General features: G+C 40.1%; 1 protein-coding gene and 1 long non-coding RNA gene across 7 annotated transcripts in view; one reads left to right on the top strand and one right to left on the bottom strand.

Annotated features, from left to right (window-relative positions):
* Window positions 1–22546, top strand: part of PAG1 (phosphoprotein membrane anchor with glycosphingolipid microdomains 1) — a 112305-nt gene extending 89759 nt beyond the window's left edge. For 5 of the 6 annotated variants that reach the window (XM_085053094.1, XM_085053098.1, XM_085053095.1 and 2 more), the window contains 5 exons: window positions 2659–2710; window positions 3247–3343; window positions 6056–6645; window positions 11126–11185; window positions 13207–22546. In XM_085053094.1, the coding sequence (XP_084909220.1) occupies window positions 2659–2710; window positions 3247–3343; window positions 6056–6645; window positions 11126–11185; window positions 13207–13557 (1150 nt within the window). In that variant the 3' untranslated portion in view covers window positions 13558–22546. The remainder of the gene's footprint in view (window positions 1–2658; window positions 2711–3246; window positions 3344–6055; window positions 6646–11125; window positions 11186–13206) is intronic. The other variant, XM_085053100.1, reaches the window with a different exon arrangement.
* LOC146442167 (uncharacterized) lies at window positions 18489–23583 on the bottom strand. Its single transcript, XR_014850176.1, has 2 exons — window positions 22045–23583; window positions 18489–18783 (listed from the first exon to the last, which is right to left on the bottom strand). It is a non-coding gene; the product is annotated as an uncharacterized LOC146442167 (long non-coding RNA).
* Window positions 23584–23607: the final 24 nt, after the last annotated feature.

The raw sequence follows: 23607 nt of genomic DNA, 5'->3' as shown, positions 1-23607 counted from the left end.
AGGGCTTAATGGTTCTTGATTCACTTTCTACAGGGATTGACATAACTTCACATATAAATAGTTAGCAGGAAATACTAAGGACTTATGTACAGAAATAAAAAAGGTACTGTTTTCAGAGCAAACCTGAATTTTAACAGTTCTATTCATTCTAAAATCTAAGTATTTTTTTCCTTTTGCTGTGGAGGAGGTACACCATTGTTTCCCCTAAGCAGAAGCCTGGAGCACAGGTGGACACTGAGTATTAGCAGATCACATCCCTAAGCTGAAACTGAGAACATTAGGTGGGTTGAACAGGACAAAAAAAGTATAGGTAAAAAGGAAAGGGAAGTGATTACACTTCACCTTTGCTTTGGCCATTCCTGAGGTATAGGGAATTGATCCTGCCTTTCAAGCAAAAATGAGTAAGGATCAAATGGTGATACTAATTAATGTCTTATATCTTATACTTACTTTCTTCTTCATAAGAGGATTCAATTTCACCAGTACAGGCACTTCTACTGACTTTGTTTATTCACATTTAAAGACTCCTTCATGGCATGTAAGCTGAGCCCTGCTGACTGCACAGAGAAGCTGGGCAGCCTGAGCTTTGTCCATGGTGCCCTTCCACCAGACCAGACCAGTCCCACTATGAGGAGTGGGACTGCTGTGGTCCATATTGCTATATTGTGAAAGCATAGCTCAATCAGCCAAGTATATGGGGGAAAAAATCCAGTAAAGCACCAAAATCTGCAGTTTGGATGGATATGCCTGTACAAAGCATGTGCTTTCACTCCTTCAGCTTTGAGAGCATTGAAGAAGCTGTGCAGCCATAAAATGCTGCCACATGTTTTGGCACAAGATGTGTCTACAGGGGAAGGCCCTGGTTTTCAGCAGGATTTATCTAGTGCCCACCATGCAAAAAACACTTGTGGGCAAAAACAGGCCCCAAAAGTCAGTTGAAATCCTAAGAAGCCTAAGTTGGAACTTCTAATTTCATGTAATTCAGGAGAAACACTTTTGTAAACTGTAAGTTGACACTTCAGTATCTTCTTATTGTCACAGTTTCCTGTGATACCTGTGTAAAAAAATAGCAGAAATAAATATTTTTTAAAATTTCTTTAAAAGTATAAAGCTTATCTTAAACATTCCTTAGCCCACAAACATTGCATTTAGGTAGTGTGTATCATGTTTAAGGCCTTTTCCAGCCCAAATGATTCTATAATTCTGTGTTTTGCTTTGTAACACACCAGTCCTTGAAACATCTTTAGAAAGATGAGTGAAACCACTGAGTAGCCTCTGCAGTCACAGAGGTACATTGTCTGAAACATTCTGGTGATGTTCTTTAATAAATTCTTGTGTCGCTAGCTTGGACATAGAATCTTTTGTTTCAGGTCATTCTGTAGGGCAGGTTGTTTATGCATAAATGCAATTATGCAGAATTTCTTCCTGGCTTACTCTTCAAAAATGGATGAGGACATAGAAAACTGAATAAAATTTGCTCTTTCTAAAATATCAGTCTGAAAAACTTCCAGAGAGGAAATTCAGCTTTTAACTTTCTGTGCTCTGCGTTGGTGCAGGCTCACTTGCTGTTTTGTTATTTTTCAATTAGATAGAATTTTAACAGTTGCTAATGTGGAAATACAGTTCCCTGCAGACTTTAGAAGCAGCACAGATTTCATACTGTCAATATTTTCTCAGCTTTTTACTTGACTTTTTATCCAGGGGAAGGACTAACATTATTTTAAGCTCATACTTTATTGCAGTATTTCTGAATAAGATCTGTATTTCCCAAATGGTAAAAACTGGAAACATGATCCATGCTTAGACTCCTGTGAAGGACCCAGGGAAGCAGAATTTCTTTAAAAATGTAGGCCTCTGCTGCTGTGAAATTCGTAGGCCTTTTTGAACTGCTCAGGCGTATTATTAATTTGACTAGCATTTTTAGTGGAAATTGGCTGGACTTTTTTGGCCTTTTCTAATTCCTCATAGGATACACACTTCTTACTGACACAGTTTAAGGATCTTCCAAAGTTGTCTGTCACCAAAATGTGTATCTGAGAATTTCAGATATGATTAAATTGAAGATAATAATATTTTTATTCTCATAGAATCGTAGAATGGCCTGGGTTGGAAGGGACCTTAAAGATCATCTAGTTTCCTCTCGTGGTCAAGGACATCTTTCACTAGACCAGGTTGCTCAGAGCCCCATCCAGTCTGGCCTTGACCACTGCCAGGGATGGGGCATCCACAAGTAGTTGCTTCTCTGAGCAACCTGTTCCAGTGGCTCACCACCCTCACAGTAAAGAATTTTTTCCTAATTTTTAATTTAAACCTACTCCCTTTCAGTTTGAAGCCATTCCCCCTTGTCCTGTCTCTACATAATTATTCACATTATAATGTAACTATCATCAGTCACTCCTCACTGTGATCTTACACTGAATGAGAAATAGGATTGTGGGTTTTTTTTGTACCTCTTCAGTTATGCTTATCACCATCCTGCCTCAATGGTGTCCTTACACAGAGGTCATACCAGTCCCTGTAATAATCTTCAGTTATTCCATTTTCAATATTACTGTGAATCATAGTTCTGTTCCTTGCAGGAGTGTAAGGTCTATTAATAACTGGCATTTGTATATTAGCATAATTTGTAGTAAAAATTCCTGTGCCTTTTTCATTAAGGGAAAAGAAGGCCAAAAATCAGAATGGAGATCATGAAAATCTGATGAATGTGGTAAGTATTTATTTCTGGCAGCTTGTGTCTGTGTTGTGGTTGGTTTGCACCAAGCTCCTTGCAAAATACCACAGATTAGAAAAAGCTCAGGAATTTCGAGATGGTTGAGCATGGGAAACTTTAAAAGTTGCAGAACAGGAAGAGGAGGAAAACTTGTATAGATCCTGATAATGTGCACTTTCTCTGTGCCCTTTCTGCCTCCCCTGCACTCCAGCTCTCCTCCCTTTCCTTCATTCCATTGACAGCACAAGTGCAATGTACTCTTTGTCAGCTGCTGTCTTCTCATGGGTTAAAGCCATAGTAATGTCTGTTACCATAAAGCTTGGAAAGAACAACACTTGGGACATCTTTGCATTTATTTTTTTTTTAACATCTGTAAACACAGGCACTTAGATCTTTGAATCCAGTTGGCATAGTTTGGCTCTCCTGCTAATAATGCCTGTGAGTCAGAGCTCTGGAGATCAGAATGAAATTCATGGCATGGCTATTCACGTGAACATTTATTCTGATCCAGTGGTCACTGATTTGTGTTGCAGCCTTCTGAGAAGGAGGTTTTCAGCCATTCCATCACCAGTTCGGTTACAGAGCCTCCTCCAATCAGTGAACAGAATGGAGCACTCAGCAACGGTGAGGGTGAGTAGTGGCAGCCCCTGCGGGTGGGGTGAGCGAGCAGCCCCTTCCCAGTGCTCACAGCTCCCACCTTAGCTGCACGCTGCTGATCCCTCAGGTTTCAGGTTTCTAGCCATCAGCTTTCCAAGCACACGGTCAAGCCATTTGTCTGAATACTCTGTGCACCTCTGCAGGTCTGACACCAGATCACACAGAACTTACAGCCAGGTTAAAAAATGCCATGAAGTCGTTTGCCTTGCTGGGATGTCAGTGGAGATGATCATCCTATAGAGAGTGGTTTAGGCTGCATCTCCACTTCACTACTGGACGTTCTCTGGTGCAGCCCTACACCCCCACTCCCAGTCCTCCACTCCAGCCAGCACTGGGAGGTGCTGAGGTCCTTTCCTGGGTCACTAGGTTTGGGTCACCAAGCCATAGCTGCAGATTGACAAGGCCATCAGGCAAAGAATGGGACATTTCCTAATCTTCATAAGATGTGGAACTGGAGTAAAACCAGAAGATGAAATTGCACCTTAGAGCTTCAGAAGTGCTCCAGGAGGCTGTGGAAATATTTCAGGTCCTCTTCCAGGGATTACAGTTTTGGATCACAGTCCTGTGCTGTGCTGTCATGTATACTTTTGTATTTTAGAAAACAGGCAACATAAATAGGCTTCCTTTTTTTTTTCTTTAGTCTTTGCTTTGCTGAACACTCAAAATTATTCACCCTGAAGTATCACTGGAAAATATTTTACTCAGCTGCACCTAAAAATAAACTCATTCTCAGCTCAGAGCCACTGGGACCCAACTGTTGTCTTCACACGAACACCAACACCAGGGGCTGCACTCCAACTTACAGCTCTCCTCCTCATCTGCATCCAGAGGCTAAGCTATTCTAACTTTACCCCTTAGAGAGAAGTAACCAAAGTATTTTTTTAAACTTTGTTTTTGCAGCTAATTGCTGCTCCCATCCATTAGCTTGTTGTGTAAGTAGGTGTGTGATTCCCTGAGGGACTTGATGTGCAGAGCAAAGCCCTGCAGAATGGAAGTATTTCTCTCTGCCATGAATCACCACATGTGCTGCTGTCAGAGCTGCTACTGAAAGGTGTGCTGTCAACCAGCAGACAGTTTTCAGACTGTCTGATATTATACTCAGCTTACACTCTGCATAACAGCCCCTCTGAATAACAGGAACCCCTGTGCTTTAATTTCTTACTTATACTTTATGCACTTGTGTTAATAGTTATTTTTATTACTGTTTCTGCTGTATTTTTATTACTGTTTCTGCTGTATTTTTATTACTGTTTCTCAAAAAGCAGGGGTGGGGCTATGGAAGCGGAGCCATCAAATGCTGGGTTTTTTTCATTTACCCAACCTGCCAGCATTGTCTTATCTATGCGGGACCCTCAGCTACACCAACCCCTTCTGTGCTACTAGCCATAACCACAGAAGCACAGAAACTTGAGCTCTCGTTGCTTTTGATTATCCCCTGCAGGCTGAATGAGGTGTGTGTGCTGTGGCTTCTCTGAGGGTGCTCTGCACAGCACAGAAATCCCTGGAATCAAGGACCAGAAAGGCAAAACTCCCATCTTCCATTCAGTCAGTGATTCAGTCACTGTCTTACACCTTCAGTTGTGTCCTGAGTTTTGCAGTCAGGGTATGGCTCCCTGCAGGTGCTGACTGCATCTGCATGCCCTGACCACAAGAGAAAGCAATGTCCATGGCAACCACCAAATCAAGGCATTGATTGCTTTGGCAACACTTTTATCACCGTGTCAAACACACTGAAGGAGACAGAAAAATGGGTTGTTCTTGTTGAGACAGTACCATAGGAACTGCACTCAGAAAAGTAAAGCTCTTCAGGAGCGATTTTTGAAAGAAATGGTGTGAGGTAAAGTTACATACCATAGCACTACCTGAAACATGCTTGTATATGCCCATGAATGCATGCGAATGTCATACGTGTGTGGTGTAAGATGAGAAGCCCCATTCAGTCCCTATACCCTCTAGTGACAGTGACATGTGTCCCGCTTCTGGGACCTAAAACAACATGTTCTGCCTAACACTACCTTCTGAAGTCTAGTCTTCTCTCTTGTGCATATGGCCAGCTCGTTAGTAGGTTGTCAGCCTGCATTATGTGCTGCGAGACTAGGAGAAGCATGGCACAGCCTTCCAGTGAGGAGCTGCTGGTGTCGCGTGCAGGGAGGGCTGAGCGAGCTGCAATCCCAACCAGAATTTGGGCAGCATGTTAAACAAGCTGAGGGATGGTAGGGAGGAAGTAGGAATGCTTTCCTTTTGATTCCAAAGAATGGGGAAATGCAAAGAGGAAAATCTAACAAGGATTTGTTTGAGGCACTTGGTTTGAGGCCTCCCGTTTCCCATCTGAGCCTACTGAGCACTCTGTAATCATTCAGTGAAACTGAGTACAAGGCAGCTGAATATCCATGCACAGCTACCCTCCCATTCCCTGTTCTGACAGTGAATGCTGTTGCCATATAATGTGACTTGGGGGTGTACAGACTATTTTAGAAGTTGTGAGAAAGATATTTAACAGTGGAGTGAAAAAGTGTCTGTAGCTGAAACCTTTTGATAAGCAAAAAGCATATTGATCACTAGGCATTTCCAAGCATTAGTATCTTTTACCCTTTCTGCGTGTCACAAAAACAAAGTGATGTAGAGAGTACCAAATCACACTTTTTAGTTATGCACTTGTTTGTAATCCTTCTCTGTATTTTTTAGTTCTTTCTGAGGACAGTACAGCTGCCTGTATCCAGCCTTATGAAGAAGTACAGACATCTGATCTACTAGATCAACAGGATAGTCTTGGAAAGTCTATAAAATGTCACCAGAGCCGTGAACTACCCAGTATTCCCCCTAACAACCCTATGGAAACTATCATCTCATCTAGAAATGCAGAAAATGATCAAGGTCTTGGAATGGAAGGGCCTTATGAAGTCTTGAAAGACAGCTCCTCTCAGGAGAACATAGTTGAAGACTGCTTGTATGAAACTGTGAAGGAAATTAAAGATGTTGGAGCAGTAGTCAGCATGGAAGGGAACTCTAGCAGCAAATTAAAGGCTTCATTGACAGTTTCTGAAGGTCAGAATCAGATTCCTGAGTGCAGAATTGAGTCAGCAGAATATGCATCTGTTGACCGAAATAAGAAGAGTCGCCAAAGTGCAAATTCAGAAAGTCCTCTTGACAACATACCACACGTAGAGGATGAGCTTCCCCCTCCAGTACCCATGAAACTTCTTGATGAGAATGAGAATGTGCAAGAAAAAGAAGTGGAAGAAGAAGTGACAGAAGGAGCAAGTAAACCAGAAAAGGTAAATACTGCAAATATCTGTCCTCATCAAACAGCCAAATAATGATAGAGAATGTATGGGTAGGAGAGGATTTTATTTTTCAGTAACAAAAAATAACAAGAAAAAAACCCACTCAAGATGAAGCAAGACTGTAAGTGGAAATATGATATGTACAGTATAGTCTTTGCATTAGAGGCATGTGCTCATTCTGTTGCAGCTGATATTTTTGATTGTTGCAGTTATACAGTACATAAGGCTTTTCCCAAATATTATCCAGGAATTGCATAGGAGGCCTGTTCTTGTTTGTTTGGTGGAATTATACTTGTGGAAGCTTTTACAAAGGGTATCCAGTATCTCTGTCAGGATCTATACCTCGTTGAGAATCTCTCTCTTCTCTTTTTTCTAATGAAACCGCAACTTGAAAAAAGGAGAGGACAGCATCTTGGTGGATGTCCTAACTTTAGATGTGCTTCCTTTGTTGGGCCACCTTGATTTAGCTGTGCAAGTGTCAGGCACTTGCTCAAAGTGATTCACCTTGTCTTTTGCTGTAGGAGAGAGGGATAGAAAGAGAGAGATATTGCAGCTGTGTGCTTTTATATTTGTCAAATTCTGTACATCACATATAAACAGACTAAGGAATTTCTAAGTGCTGAAATCGCAGTCAAAAGTTACGTTTTCTCAGCAGCTTATGCTTCCTTTCTAGGAGCAAGTTGTGGTGAACTCCTTGAAAAACAGAATTATGACATTTTCAACAGTTTATTTTCCCATTTGTAGTTTTTAGTTGGAAGTCATTTTAAGGATGCTTTCAGATCATAGCAGAGACTTTTCATAAACTGTTGATTTTGCATTTTTCAGAATGTTTAGATTTCTTGTTATTTATTGTGAACAAAGGAACTGTAGGTTTAGCAGATTTTTGGTGTCTGAGTCATCAAGTAATATTAGGTAGATATTGATGAAAGTTTCAAAAAAAGTCTTAAGATGCAATGTGACTTTTTAATGTAATCATTTACCTGAAAAATCACAGCAGAGCTGAGGTATTGTTACTTGTTTCTGGTTGTTCTCTTATTTGAAAAATTTCAGTAATCCAGGAAACAGGCAGAAGAATGTCTTGTTAAATAAATAACTAACCATGTAACCTGTGAAGCACAATAGAGTCCAAATGAATAAACTGAAGACGATTCACAATATAAAAATTATTTAGCTGGACTCTTCCGTGCACATTCTTACAAATAATGAGCTCATTAAGTTAAAAATTAAGATGTTATTTTCAATAGTAATCCAGCAACACTACTCCCTCCCACATTCAGGCCACAGGTAATTTCTCATTAAACTTTTAGATAAACAGCTTTGCGTAACAGTGACATTTTTCCTACCAGGTGTGAAAAGACTTGCAGAAAGTAATTGTGTTTCCCAGGCACCGATACAAAGGAAAAGCCTTTGCCGCTCTGTAGCTCCCCAGCACACCATGTACGCAGTATCAGTAACTGCAAGGAGTGGGAATTGATTAAAATGGTTCTGGTTTTGAAGGATTAATCAAGAGATGACACATGCAGTCCCCTAAGTGCCAGAAAAAAGGTTTTTGTCTAATTAAAATTTATTCAGAGCTGAAGCCACCCCGAGTTAAGCTTGGGCAGCATCAGATCGTTGTGGCGCTCGCAGTGCTGCTGGGTACATGCATTATGCATCGAGGCACGCGCCTGTCCTGTCCTTGAGAGCTACAGCTGCAGCAGAGTTGGAAATGGTAATTGATGGAATATATAAATGTCATTACTGTTGGCATTGTGTGGGGAGGTGGTTGTGGGATTGTTTTTCTGTTGTGATGATGATAATTTTTCCCTTTATTTTGCTGTTTCAAGCAATGCAGACCAATGCCTGTTTTTTTCAATGTGGCAACCAAAAACAAGGTGTTTAAGGAAATGCATGTTATATTGGTAACTTTTTTAGTTGGACTCCATAGGTGTTTCTGGTTTTGCTTCTTCTTCTGTGAGTCTACTTAGCTGCTCTGTTTAGCATGACATCTGTATCACAAACTCTTCAACCTTCTGCCCTGACCCTCATGAAGACACAGGTTGTGTGTAAGTCGTGCAAGTCTTCCTAACTACAATGAGGGCACAAAGAAGGGACAGGCAGGGAGGCCACCTGTGTAACCAAGACTTGTACCTGCCAGCCGAGAGGATAGACAGTGTCCAAGCTGTTTCAGTGTCACTGTCTAAAAGAGGGCAGCCAGGGTGATCCCCAGCCCATGCCAGTTCCTGAGGCACACAAATCTGGGAGAGAACTAGGTGGACCAAGCCAGAGACCATTCCCATATATAACAGCATGAAAAGGACAAAGCATCCTTTTAAGAGTCAGGTTAATGGGTGAAAATTCACCTAAAGTGGTTATTGGCTGTGACCCAGCCAAACCCTTTGGAAGGACTTGGTGAAGAAAGACACCTGTAAAAACTTAATCATAGTTCTTCTAATAAAACTGGAAAAGCAGAATCAATTTTCTTAGTTCTTTCTTTTATTTAAAACAGAAAGGAAATATGGATCTCCTTTTTCACCCAGAGTGAGCCCTGGAAGAAATTATCTCTTTGTGTTCATCTGGCTGCTGCCATCTGATTTCAGCCTTGCACAGCCTGAAGATGGGCAAAGCATCTCTTAAAAATGCACCAGAGGAGAATGTTCTTCTTGTTCTGGTGCCCAAGTCAGGAGCAGCAGCTGAGCCAAAGAGCAAAAAATCAAGTGCTGTTGAGGAACAAAAGGGAAGTGGAAGGGAACTAAGGACACATGTTGTTTGTGTTGCTACTGTTGAGGTTTCAAACATAGTTTATAATACCAGGTAAAATGTTTAGGAGCAAGTGGGGTTTTTGAAAGTTTCCAAGATAACAATGTCTTCCAAAATTGATGTGTCACAAGCTTCACATTTAGAAGAAAGAATGCTATATCCAGAGGAACAGTGCAGGATGGCAAACACCCTGGGGTATTTATCAGTACTTGAGTGGGAAACTGTTGAAGGGGTCCTGACACATGGTGCTTACAGGCACACTGATGACAAAAAAATCACTGAAGAATTTTGTGAGCACATGCTTGTTTTAATGTGTGAGGATTAAATTAGTAACTTACTCCCCAGCACAAAAAATATGCTGCAAATAAGAAAGACTAAGTTGCTGTAGTGAAGCAGATCTAATACAAGGCCAACATACATTAAATATATTTGAACTTTTCCTTTCCTTTCCTTTCCTTTCCTTTCCTTTCCTTTCCTTTCCTTTCCTTTCCTCTTTCCTTTCCTTTCCTTTCCTTTCTTTTTTTAATTTTTTTTAGTGTAAACAAACCACAGGTTAAAGAGTGCTGTTCTCCAGACAGAGAGAAAGAAGCAAGGGAGTTTACCAGTGTGAGGGAAGCTCCTGGAGAGCAGCAGGCAGACTTCAGTGTGCTTTGGGCCAGGGTTTGTCAGAAGTGGCCAGGAACTTGAAGTTTGGTATTTACCAGAAGTAAAAACAATGAGAAAATGGAAGAAGGAAAGAATCTATCATAATGAGCCTCTGTGGAAAAAAAAAAGAAAGAAAACAAGTGCTGTGTGCCTGGAAGTGGTATTTCACTGACTGTGCCATAAATAGCTCTACTCCTCCATGTTGGCTTGCCCTGCAGGTGGTGTGAAGTATTTTAGTTGGAGAAGTTGTATGAAAGTCCAAAATACAACCTTTTACAATGCTGGAAGGCTCCCTCTGAATCACTGTGGAGCAGGAGTCCAGCAAAGCCTTCTTTCCCCAGGGAGGAGGCATCCCACGGCTGCAGTGTAGCAGGAGGCTCTGTATTGTTATAAAGGTCCTAAGGCATTTCTCATAAGAGCAAAATGCTTTTCCCCTGATGTTTCATGGCCTGTTTTCCACAGAACACTTTACATGCTTGAAGTTAAACCTGGTTCTAAACCAAGCCCTCCATCCTTCAGCTCAGGGTGGGCTGCAGCAGGTCTGAGTGGTTGTGAGCCTGGGCTGCTGAGCACCTCTACACAGGGGCTGCATTCCAGGGGTGGGCAGGACACAGCTCTCCTGTGCAGCACTTCCAGGATCCACAGAATGAAGGATAACAATCATCAGGAAGGTGTCAGCTGAGTATTGTTCTTTTGTCATCTAATAGCATATCTGAAAATCTTGTGAAAGGGCAACGGGTGTATTGCAACAGCTGACTTCTAATTGTTCAGAAGCCTCTGCAGACACTTCATAAGAAGTGTAAAGGTGGGGGTACAGCAGGGCAGAGTTGTTTTAACCATTACATTATTTTTGCCTTTTTCAGGTCAGGACAAGAGCAGATACATTAAAAAGCTTTACTAACCTCAGGGTTGTCATCTCCAGAGAAGTATTCTGAATAGTGGGGATATTTGATATATATAATGGAACTTGAGAGCAAATGACCATAAAATATAATGTATTGATTGCAATGGGAGCATTTTGTTATAGACTTCACACTGCTGATGGGTAATGAGCCTTTTATTTTCTTTCTTTCTTCCTTTTTTACAGAGGCTTAGTTCAGTGTCTTACAAGTCTCGAGAGGAAGATCCATCTCTTACAGAAGATGAGGTAGGTTTCTTGCGTGAAATTCAGTAACTAACTAGAGACCAATTTTTAGGCAGAAATTAGCATAACCTCTGCGTGATTAAGCAGAATCTAAGAAAGGTGGAACTTCTGTGAAGGGAAAATGAAAGCCCAAGATTCTCTGCACAGAGTTTGTACTGCCACATTCCTAAAATCAGAAGTATTCTAACATATGGCTGTATCAGGCCTATAGGTTGAAAAAGGTGTTAGAAAATAATAGGAGGCCACAATTAGTTGATTGTTAGGGTAATTTCTTGATTTGGATGACAAGATTTTCTTAGGAAGAATAACCAGCAGCTTTTTGAAACGTATGCTCCACCTTCCCCATGCAAAGTGTTTGGGGCTCTGGAAAGTAAACTGAAGCACAGTAAAAGCACTGGAGCATAAATTGTTCTTTAAAATGTCTGTTGGTCAAATAAATGGAGGAGATTTAAACAAAGAGAATAGTTAAACAGAAATAAGGCTGTTTATGATCATCTCCAATACACCCATGCCATTTATATGTTCTCTGGACATAAAAGTAAACACAAACTTGGCAATGAGCTAAGTGAGCTAACGCCTTCTGCCTGGGAGAAGCATTCCCAGGCATTAATGAATAAACTGATCTTGAACTGGGTTAATGTAATCTAATACTGAGAAGAGTTGAAGAGCAGAAAAACTATTTTTTGTTTGGTTAGCTGAAATCAGTAAAAAGTAAGAAGAATTGCCATCTCCAAGTCGATGTCCCTCTAAAGAAAAAATAAACAAAAACCAACCAGACCCAAAAACTCCAACCAACCAACCTCCCCCCCACCACCACACACACAAAAAGCCATCCCAGAATTATCAGAAGTGGTCTGGTTCATCTACATGAGTCTGTGTTGCCTAATGGTAATGGACATTTTCATGCCAATCTACTCTTCTGATTGGAATGATACGAACCCAGAGTGGCTTTGCATGCTTGGGAAGGACTTTAAATGTAATAGAAAAGCGATTGTGATATTGTGATACTGGGTACCTGAGAAGCAGTGCAGGGAATTTCAGCCATCTGTCCTGTGCAAGGGCTAGTATCCATTTGGACTGGGAGAAGGAGTCAAGACTGATCCCTGTGCTTGGCACGAGCCCAGGTAAATTCTGAGCAGAAGAACATGTGTGGATGTGGGCTTCTCCTCACCCTTTCATGAAGGGCCACTTTCATGCACTTGAAGTGTAGCACCTCACCAGAGGGGATTTTTAGAGTTAGGAGTGAAATGCTCCCTTTCTGGTGCTTACAGCTGAGAGGTTTCAGTCTCCAGTACAAAGTCCAGATATTCAATGCCTGAGCAGCAGCTCTTCTTTGTTGGCAGAATGTAGTCAACAGAGCAGACTATGCAGATCAGTATTGGCACTGACTGTTTGCTGTTTTCTGGTGTGAGTAACCTATCTACAGGTTTTTAATGTTGTCTTGACATGACTTGGTACCTATATAGTCCTGCCTATAAAAACAGCAATTAACTATTCTCCTATTGCAGTGTCTCTAAAAGCAGAAAAGTAGCCACTACCATTAAAAACAGTAACAATAATAATTTTAAAAACCCTAACGATCAGACAGCACCCTTCTCCTTCATTACAACAGTTCAACCTGATCCTTCCTTCGATGTCTATCTCCCTATTGATTCCAAGTTGACTCCAAGACCATAGCAAAACTTGCAAGAGCTCCTGCTCACAAAGCCAGTCCCTATTGCCCAGGTCTAATTTTCTCACCAGGGATTTATAGTCAAAGAAGTTTTACATTTATAAACTTACTTTATAAAGCATTCTTTTTTTGAAAGAGAGTCAATTTATGAATGCATGCCAGAAAAGGATTTCTAATAAATAATTTTTATATTTTTTCAAGAATAAAACCATATCCTTTTAATAAAGGATATGTTTTTATCAGAAGATCCTGTCTTTTCTTAAGTAATCAATATATTTGTAGTACAAGGGTACAGACTGGTGCACAAGCTTTATGCCATGCTTCATACTCAGCAGGTGTCTCCTTTTCCTAGATCTCAGCCATGTACTCGTCGGTGAGTAAGCCAGGACAGGCCATCAAGGCACTGGATTCTCCTTACACCTGTATTCAAGAAATTGCATCTCAGAGGTCCCCATCTATTTGCAGTGGCCTCTATGCAAGTGTGAAGGACTTTGAAAACACCCTAAATTCCACCACAGTGCCTCAGTCAGCAGACAGACCAAACGGGGAGCTGGAACCGGACTATGAAGCTATCCAGTCAGTGAGCCAAGAAGAAGACAGGACCTTGTCCGTGCCTAACACAAACCACACTGCTCTTTCAGGAGAGAACGACTATGAGAGCATAGGGGACTTGCAGCACCACAGGGAATTCACCAGACTTTAATTATTCTGGCAGCAGATTGCTCCGCTGTTATTTTCGAAGGAACAAGTGAAACATGGAGAGGGAAATGCTTCTCTGAGGAACAAAGCTAAGTCTAGAACACAAGTTGAGAAGAAGCAGTGTTTCAGCCAGGGTGTGATACCTGCTGGTTTTTCTGAGTGGTGAATTGAGGCCCATGGGAAAGAGTATGTCAGGTCAGAATGATGACCAGGACAACGTACAGGTTTCTTTATTAGCTCCAAGGCAAATGTAATTTGGTAAGGAGTGCCATGCTTGTCATCCTGATAGGATTATGTACCAAAAAGACTGCCTTTACACAAAACTAGCTTCTCATTTTAAGAGATTATTTTATGTAATTTTCTTCAAAGTGTTTTTCGAGCATAATTTTTCATTCAAGTTTTGGCATCCACAATGTCGAGCAAACCACGGATCATTGTACCTCAACTCAGACTTTGCAGGGCTGGGGAAGGTGCACTCACTTCTGTGTCTTTTGGGGAGCTCTGTCCACATCACTGCAACTAAACTGCAAACAACAGTACTTCACAAGGGATTGACTCCAAATGTACTTGAATTAATTCTGCTGGCATTTTCTCTTCTTTTTTTTTTTAATGCCAAGGGCTGTAGAATGTGACTTGCAGTATTTGAGATGTGTACTGGTGTTTGTAGGGGGTTTGTTTGATTATTTGTGAAATATCCCTTTAAAATGGCAACAGTCACCCTTAGTGTTCTTGCACCATTTCCCTCAAATGGACATAAACACCTACACATTCACACCCCAGACAATTGTCATGTTGCAAAAAGTTGTGCAAATGAATGCATTGGCATAATGTGTAGTCCAACCTTAATAGTTAGCAGAATTTTTCCCTTTTTAAGACTTAAAATATTTTAATATGTTTGTCTAGTTTCTTATATAGGAAAATTTATGTACTCTGTTGAGTGGATAATATTGTTATTTTTTACAACATATTTTTCATCTTCAAAGTTTTTGTAGATTAACTTACTGGGTTTTGTAATAGGAGGAATGCCATTCCTTATTTGGGATTTATTTGTTTTTTTATTATTTTCTTCCTATTTCAGAAGTAGATAAATGAAAATTGCTTTGGGGTTGTTTTGTTGGCTTTTTCTGTCTCCTTGAGCAGGTATATGGAACATACCTTGCTGTTTTAAGTTCAAAATAACGGAGCCTATGTAAAAGAACACTGCCAAAGGGCAAAAATGAGGCAAAAGAAACAGTGGGATTTAGTAAGGCATAGCCACTGGTCCTCCTTGTCCTTCTGCTAAAAGGAGCAGGAGGGCAACCAAGACCTTCTTGGGTCTCTGGCAAGCAGTTTGAAAGCCACTGGCTTTTCAAAAATGCCGAGTTATTCTGTTACTGTGAAAAACAAAGTACAGTGCTTGGATGAAGTAAGTAGGTACTGGATTGGTACGTTTTTTCCTTCAAGAATAGTACAATAAATGGTACAATGGTACAAGAATAGTCCAACGGTAGGGACCTGGCATTGTGTGACATGCATTTGCACATATCCCCATGTATATAAGCATACACTTGTAATTTGGACACAGGTATTAGTCCAAGTTTGGTAACATTCACATACGTAATATCTGGCATGTGCTTGAAGAGCAGTTTATTTTTAATTCAGAATAAACAGTACATAAACTGAAGTTGGCTTATTCTGTAGTAAGCAAAAGAGGTTTACTTTCAGCTCAGTTGGTGCTGGGTTTTGATATACCAGGTTGAGCCTCTCTCAGATCCTTGGTCGATGCTCAACATTACTTGGTACTATAAAGAGCAAACATAGATCTGGTTACACACATTTATTAGAAATAACTTCATAACTGAAAGAAGTGTGCTGATTTATGGGCTTCGCCTGTAAGTAGTACAGCTCTGAGGAGCAGTGCAAGTGTGCAGTCAAACTCTGCCCACAGGGTGGTTCAAACTGCATGGATCCTGACCTTGTGCGACAGCGCAGCACGTTTGATCTATGGCTCTCTTCCTTGGAGGAGAAGCAGTTCAGACCAGTCTACATCCATCTTGTTCTTGACCATGCTGCCATGTTTTGACAGCTGCAGCAAACCCTTTGCTTCCACTTCACTTCAGTGCTTTTTAAGGATGACTTGGGTTTTGCATTCTGGAGTTTCTCCCTTTATGAAAGTTTCTGTTTCCTTGAATGTGAATTCATGAAGTTCACCTTTGACTGTTCTCTCCTTCTACTTCACACTGTTTAAGGCCAAAGATAAGATGCACCACATTTCAGAAGATCTGTTGTGCTAAGTCTGGAGAATTTCTTTCGTCTTTAACTATGTGTTTGCTGTCTGTTCCTTGCTCAGGGGTACCAGTTGGTATATGCAGTCCTCCGTCTGACTCCTGCAGCTTAGTGGCAGGCATACCTCAACGTCTGAAATTCCCAAATACATCTCCAGATGTAGTTATCCTTTTACATGGATGACTGCTTTTGAAGAAACAGTAGCAAAGTGAGGTTTGCCAGGTTCACCAGATTCAATTTAAAGACCAGTTCAAAGATAGTATCAGTTGATAGCAAAGAATAACACTGAACTCTTGACTGTAAAATTTCAAGGTGCAAAAGAAGAAGAAAAGCAAACATCACTCTACAAGTGCCCCCATTGAGATCAGCAGGTCAAAGGATGGTGGAGGACTGTCCAGTCATTCTGTTGTCTTTCACAGCCAGAGCAAGAATGTTGGTTTGTAGGAAGAAACACAAGGTGTGGCTCCTTCATTCCTTTCTTTCCTCTGTTCTGACAACTGCTCCTGAGATCCCGCCAGACTTCCCTTTTTCACAGTGAAAGAAAAAATTGCCTCCCCCTATCTTCTTTCTTTGGTTTCTGTTTTTACCTGTCCCATACAGCCTTGCACTGGGAGCTGGTACCATGTCTGCAGTCTTGTGGCAGTGGCACACTTCTTCCTGTTTAAATGACTCTCAGGCTGGTCACAACCTTTTCATGGTCCATCAGACCTCAGTCTCATGGAGAAGCAGTTCACATTTTGGATTGCTGCTTCTGGGATGTGTACCTGCCCTCAGCCTTGAGACCCACACATACTGGACTTAAAAGCTGCAAAAAAGAATCACCCCCAATACGTATGTACAGGGGAGTCCATAACTCCCCTGCAATCTCCATTATGTAGTCTAGTGCTAAAGGAAAATGTTTTAGAATTCAATCCAAAGTTCTTAAGTGAATAATTACATTTCTTGACAAAGAATCAAGCTTCTGGTTTAGTTCCCTCTTCCCCGAAATAAGATCTGTGCCTTTATGGCTGTCATCAATGCTTCCTTTTCACTAATGTATTCGATAGAAAGGTTTTTCCAACAGTAATCCCTGAATAGATAAATCTGACTGTAAAGAAAAGGGAGTCTCTTCTATTTGTCTCTTCACTTCTATTTTTTACTCTTTCACCATATGCCAAAATAAAATGTCAACATTCAAAATCAAGTATTTGTTACCTGGTGAAGTTTTCTGGGGAAGCTTCACAGTCTGTTTCTTTGCCTCCATTTTTTGACACAACTGTATAGTAAGATCTCAAATCAAATTGCCACAGTAAGGCCAAGAGAAGCTTCTAATGTGTATATAACTGCACTAGTGAAAAGGTCTATTTGATTTCCCTCTGGCAACTGGTAGAAAATAGGAAATACAGTTCAGACATCTCCTCCTTGATTCTGTGTCACCCATGAGAGTTGTTCTTACCAGATACCTAAACCAGTGCTAATCCTGTATGTAAACCAGTCATCGTCTTCTAGCATGAGTGTAGAATTACTTTCTCAGTCACAGAGAGAAATATTTCTTTGCAAATACCTGTAGCACAGGCATGTACCTAGTTACCACAGTTAGATCAGATATAGTGCCTTTTCTACACTAGTACTCCATAGTCTTTTCCATACTGTATGTGTTTAACACAAAACTACAAAGGGACAATGCCAACATTTACTTGTCCCAAGTTGGAAGCATCTTTATAGAGACACATTTAATGTACTGGACCTCAGTTAGCCCTACAATAGCAATAGTCACTCACAAATATCCACTAAAAAGCCCAGTAATGTAGCTATGATGACTGAGCTTTGCAATAAGAATTATCAGTCTTCTTTTGAAGAGCCTAAGTTTTTCAACAGTGAGCATTCAGGGAGGTGGTGTTCATGTCAACTGTGAACAATTAGTTGCTTCAGTCTTTCTATTAATATAAATTGCAGGCTTGCTTACATGTAGCAGGATCCATGGAGTGAGGGATGAGTAGGTGTGGGGATTCGTATTCATGAGTAACCCAGAGTTAGGCCATCCCCACAGTTTCAACTGGCTGATGACCAGCTCCCTTGTTCTCTAAGCCCTCATCTATCGTGCCTTCAAGGAATCCATCCTGCAGGGATGCTTCTGGGCTGCATGCTTCTCCATGGCTCCCTGAACAGCTCCTGTCTGCTGTTTTGAACACAATTCCATATACGTGGTGCTCTCTTTCAATGGTGCTTTTATAAGATGCTGGATAAATGGTTTGCATGTGCTTTCTGAAAGCTGACGTGTAAAGCTGTGACTCAGAGTGCTTTCTGGTATTGTCTGCTTCCCAGAACTTTGTGTTAACTGTGCTACTCTTGACTACAAAAGCTGACAGTGCTGCCCTGTCCCTTGTTCATCTCACCGCAGCCAGAGTGGAGTCACCACGTGTGACAAGCCTGCCTAGGCTGGCACACAGGCGTTTAAAAGCAGCCATTCAGGCCAGGCAATTTGGCTTGGAAGCAGCTAGAGCCGTGACTCTCGTCTGTGAACTGTGGGACTGGAAACATTATAGCCCAGCTCAAGGACCTTTTTTCAGTCTCCTGTTGTGCATATACATTTGTTTGCCATGTGACTGTAAGAAATCTGTTTCTGCAACAAACCATTTTAATTTGGACCACATTCCAGTGAGGAACTTTTGCTCTTAGGCAAATAACCGGTTATTTCAGATAAGTGTTTTTTATTGAGGTTGGAATATGCCTGAATAAGGCTTTTACATGCCTCACAAGAAATTTGGTGTGGTAGTCTGCTGCAAAACAGAAGAATGCAGAAAGATGCTCAGCCTGACAGATGCTCCTTTGGTGGTGTGCTGAAGATATTCAAGGGCAGGTCTCTTCCTGGGAGCAGGGAAAATAATTACTGTTAATATGATTTCATACCCTGGTGCTGAAGTTGATTTGTAGCATCTCTTCTGGGAGGGTGGTGGCTGAAGACATTGCCAGAGCAGATCTCAGACTGAGAAAGGAAAAAATATATAAAATATATGTCCCTTGCTAGCTAGCAACATGTCTTCAGGATTATGCTGAAGATAAAGGCTGCGAATGGAACATCACAGAGCTAAAAATACAGGGTTCCCTTTCTTCCAGGAGAGAGAACCCCCTTTAGTTGGGTCAGCATTAAATATCCCAGGCGTACAAAATTATTAAACAAATTAATTGCCTATGTGGTAATTTTCCAGGAAGGCATTAGGATATCACATACAATAGACATTATTTTTTTCCATAACAGCAGAAAGATGAGAACTTATTTGTAAAGTTCCCACTGATTAATTGATAAAACTTAATTTACATATAATCCAAAGGTCAGCAAGAGTATCTACACAATGTAGATATATTTTAGCTCTGGCACCCCAATTTCCATAGCAAATGCACAGATTATCTTTGCATTACATAACAATTGGTCTGTACCCTGTCTATGGATAATATAAATCTTACAGTTCTGTTTTTTCAAGCTGTGAGGTTTTGTTTCTGGAGGTCCTCACTTTTAAACTGGCCAGAAGGACAGTCACTACAAACATGATAACAAAGTGCCTAAAAAAAAAGATGTTTCTGTAAAGATAAACATGCTCACTGTTATTGCACAGCCACTTGACTACTGTATGTGGTACTCTCTCACCATACACATTCCTAAATATTGGCTTTCATTTGTGATGTTCATCTCTTGTTATAATAGCACAGTCTGACACGGGTTTTGTCCCTGCAAATTCACTGGCTCATTTTAACTACCACATGTTTGTACAGAAAATACAAAATGAGATTTTGTTTCATTTAAAAAGCAGCTACGTTTTTTCTTATAGTTTATGACAACGCAACAATCAGCTTAGATTATTTATAAAATATATAAATATCACTTGACTTCAAAATGCTTCATTTGAGATTTCAGAATGCCTCTTGCTCACTACAAGACAATATAACTGACTCTTGTCCTTTTAATCTTGTTATATTGGGGAGGGGGGGCTTAAACCATACAAATCTTATTAGCTAAAAAAAAAAAAAAAAAGGACAGTGCTGATGTTTTCAATTCCTACTGTCTACAGAGAGAACAATTTTAACTCGTATTTTAACTTTCAGCATAGGTTGGATTTGGACTACCCTCTTATTTATGGAACTGCTCTTCCTCACTATGTTCAGCTGTCACCATCTGAGTATCTCTTTTGTCCTTAGTAAAACATGACAATTGTACAGAGGACACAGAAACTGCATCACATAACACTTCTGAATGGGACCTTTTAAATGTGCCTGTGAGATTTAGGAGCCTGGACTTCAGTCAGGTATTTTGGGGTAATCACATCCTGTCTGGAGGACATCTGTGGAGGTCTTCACTTTCTTTCAAGGCAAGAAATTCTGTCACTTGCAAGTACTCACGTGACATTCAAAGACATATAAGATGTGCACTGTCACAGCGTTTAAATATATTACTAAAGAAACACCTAAGAGCACAAGAACCTTCTTTCTTATATGTCTGAGGATACTGAAATTTGCTCTTTATATCTGAGACTGAGAAGAGTCATGTAACCAGTCTCCACAGAACATCCTACCAGCAGACAGGTCTTTGAATGAGCCAGTGTGGTGGCTCCTGAGTTTCTGCATGTACTACCTTCATGATTTCCAGCAGGGACTATCTCATCTCATGTCATCTCTGTGGTGGTTACTACTTATGAAGGGCCCTTTCCTTCACAGTCCCAAACCCTTTAATTTAAAGAAGAGGATGTGAGCTGCTTCTCCTCAGTCTGACTGGTCTTTCTAGATGAAAGTATGCTAAGAGCTCATCTTCAGACCCAGAAAAGAGCATTCACTGTCAGGGCAAGATAGGTACAGCCCACTGCAGCAGCTAGGTAGAAAGAGGTAAAGGAACAATCACTAAGTTTCATTTGCACTTCCCCCATCTCACAGACCACGTGTTTCAAAAGATTTTTAAAGTAGAAAAGGTTACAGTGAAGGGACAAGTTGCTGTGAATCTCAGAGGAGACAGATAGGATTGTTTATTCTTCTCAGTATTCCCATACACAGAGAGGCAGGGGCAAGTAATCTCCACCCAGCCATGATGCAGCTGGGTTATCTTTTGTCAAGCCTCTGTATCAACAGAACTGAAATGAATAAATAAATTTTAAATACATGGTTTTGTTCTATTATGAACCAAACATGGGCAAATGTAAATGCACTAATGTAAGTACCGTGTGTAAATCTGGACTTGCATGATGGGGGTTTTTAGCAAAAAAAACCAGAACCAAAAATCAACCAAACAAAAAACCAACTCTAACTGGATTATTTTGTTTAAATAGAATTCTTTGCATGAGCCAAGGCTGCAGGATTGGGCCCTAAGAGTTTAGAAGTTTGGTTTAGTGATAGGTACTTTGTATTTCCAGTGAAATATATTTCCTTTCTTTTATATTACTGAATTGATATTACTTCCATAAGAACAACAAAAAATAGTCTGTTATATGGATAATTATGTCTAATAGCTAATTATTAAAATAATTCCTCACTAAGAGTCACTTAAAATTGGGTGCTATACGAGCTTCAGCATAAAATTGCTTTACAAATGGAACACTGCATACTAAGTACATAGTGGATAATAATTTGTAATTCTTATTACAAATAAGAATTACAACGCTTTTGTTTATTTTATGCATTGCTTTATAATGGAAAAAATATGTATTACTGGAATATGTCCCAGCAAACCTCTCTTACATAGTGTCCTAGCAACAAAATGTGTTTTCTGGACAACCATTTGAGTCTCTGATCACTGACACAGAACTGCAAAACATCCTCAAACCAGTATGAGCTTGTGAAAAGAGAGGCTTAGTACTGTCCCACCTGTCTTAGAATGGATACAGTTAAGTATACTGAAGTTCAGATCCATGGCATTGGGAACAGCTCAGAGATTCAATGACTCTGCTAACTACACCTGGAGTCAATGCATGCAGACTTCCAAGATGGCATTAGCTAAGGCTTGTTTGCTACATGAAGGGTTATTTGGCTTGCTACCTGTTTGAAATCAATATAGTTTTATCCACACCACTGCAAACACTGAAATACTGTCGTTTGCAGAATGTATGTTCCATAAATTGTAGCTTAAGTGTAATTGCAGGGCTTACCCTACTATTAGAGCAGTTCAGATCCAACACTAAATTGCATTTTGTAAATTAAAAAATGCCATTAAATTCCTCTCAACATTTTGTAATAGTATAGATGAGTTGATGTAATTTAGCCATACCTTTGTTCCAAGAATCTTCATCAGATGTTTCTATAGCCAATTCAGCTTTTGGCTGCTGAAAGCACAGTAGGAAATTATGGTTATTTACTGTAAATGTAGACAAGTTTTATGTAAATATTTCTGGGGGGAAAATGCTACATGAACATATGAAGCAGTTATCTAAAAGTAAGAACATAGGTCAATAATATAAAATACAGGTTTTATTTATGTACAATAGTATCCTAATATTTACTTGTTTATATGCAGAAAAAAATCATATGATTCTGTACTGTATTCTCTGAAAGCATTTAAAAGAGGCTCTGCCATTTTCTCTGTTTAATATATTTGCAAATAACTTTTGAATTCATTGGAAATCCATGTAAATGATGCCAAATGATGTCACATTGCAATGAAATTAATTTAATTCCAAAATCCTGGCAAAATTCATTGGATTGAAACCTATATATAAATTCTATAGCCAGACAAAATAAACCACAATAAAGAAGCTTTGTCTTTTGTTTTAGTGTTTGTTTGTTTGTTTTTTACCTGTGCCACTTTTTGTTCTTTTCTTAACAAATATATTATTCAGTCCTTGCAGTCACTTCATCCTGCAGGTCTTAAAATCTGCATTATTTTATAGAATTTTGTTTGTTCCAGGCATTTTGTGCTGATTTCATTATCTGACAAGAACTCCTAAGAGTTTTTTGTGTTGTATAGCACCTTACCCCTCCAAAAGCCACAATCCTGTCAAGATTCAAGCATGCACACAACAACAGCATAAATTTTGTCTCTAGACCAAAGCAGAGACTCCCATGAATGTAGTGGCACTATGCTCTTTAATGCAGATAAAAATACTGGCTTTGAGCCTTTGAAAGTTGCACGGCTTTCAGCATTTTTAAAATGTGGCAATTACCAGCCCTATGGATTATCCTCTGAAATTGCCATGGCATTTGATTCCTTTTCCTGTGTTAAAGATGCTCTCTCTAATGTTCCCCAGCCATTTGCTTCACTGCTCTGTCAATAGCAAGACTCTGATTTGTGTAGAAATACTGTAAGAGCATCCTGAAGCATTTCAGAGGCAGGTGACTTAGGAGCACTGCTGAATATGTAACAAAGATTCTGCATGTGAGTCTAACACAAAGAAATGTCATCTTTTAAGCATATCATTGGAACAAGGCTTCTTTGTACACTAGAGCATGAGGCCGAAATAGTACCCAACCTTTTGGGGCTTGCATTCTCTATGACTTGCACCTTCCTTCTCATTATCTTTAATTACAGATAGGAAAAGAGCAACTTTACCCATTTAATACGAAGTAGTTACTGATGAACAGGTTCCTGGAAAATTCACAGTGCAGACAGGGATTAGTTATGGCAAGCTGGGAGGCTGAAGAAGTAAGACAGAGACAGACAAATAGTATCTGTTCACTGTCAAAGTGATGGCTCTTTAATCTGGGTAAATATATTTCAATATTCAAAAGATACAAGGTTATAGGTCAAATAGAGAATTTCTAAAAGTAAGGAATATCTCACATGCAAAATCATTCAGGATTAGTAAGTGTAAAAAAACACTTTTTTACTGGACAT

Source organism: Lichenostomus cassidix, chromosome 2, assembly GCF_008360975.1.
Source record: "Lichenostomus cassidix isolate B80296 chromosome 2, HeHo_3.0, whole genome shotgun sequence".
Classification (NCBI taxonomy): Eukaryota; Metazoa; Chordata; class Aves; order Passeriformes; family Meliphagidae; genus Lichenostomus; species Lichenostomus cassidix.
This window is presented reverse-complemented; position numbering and strand designations above follow the sequence as displayed.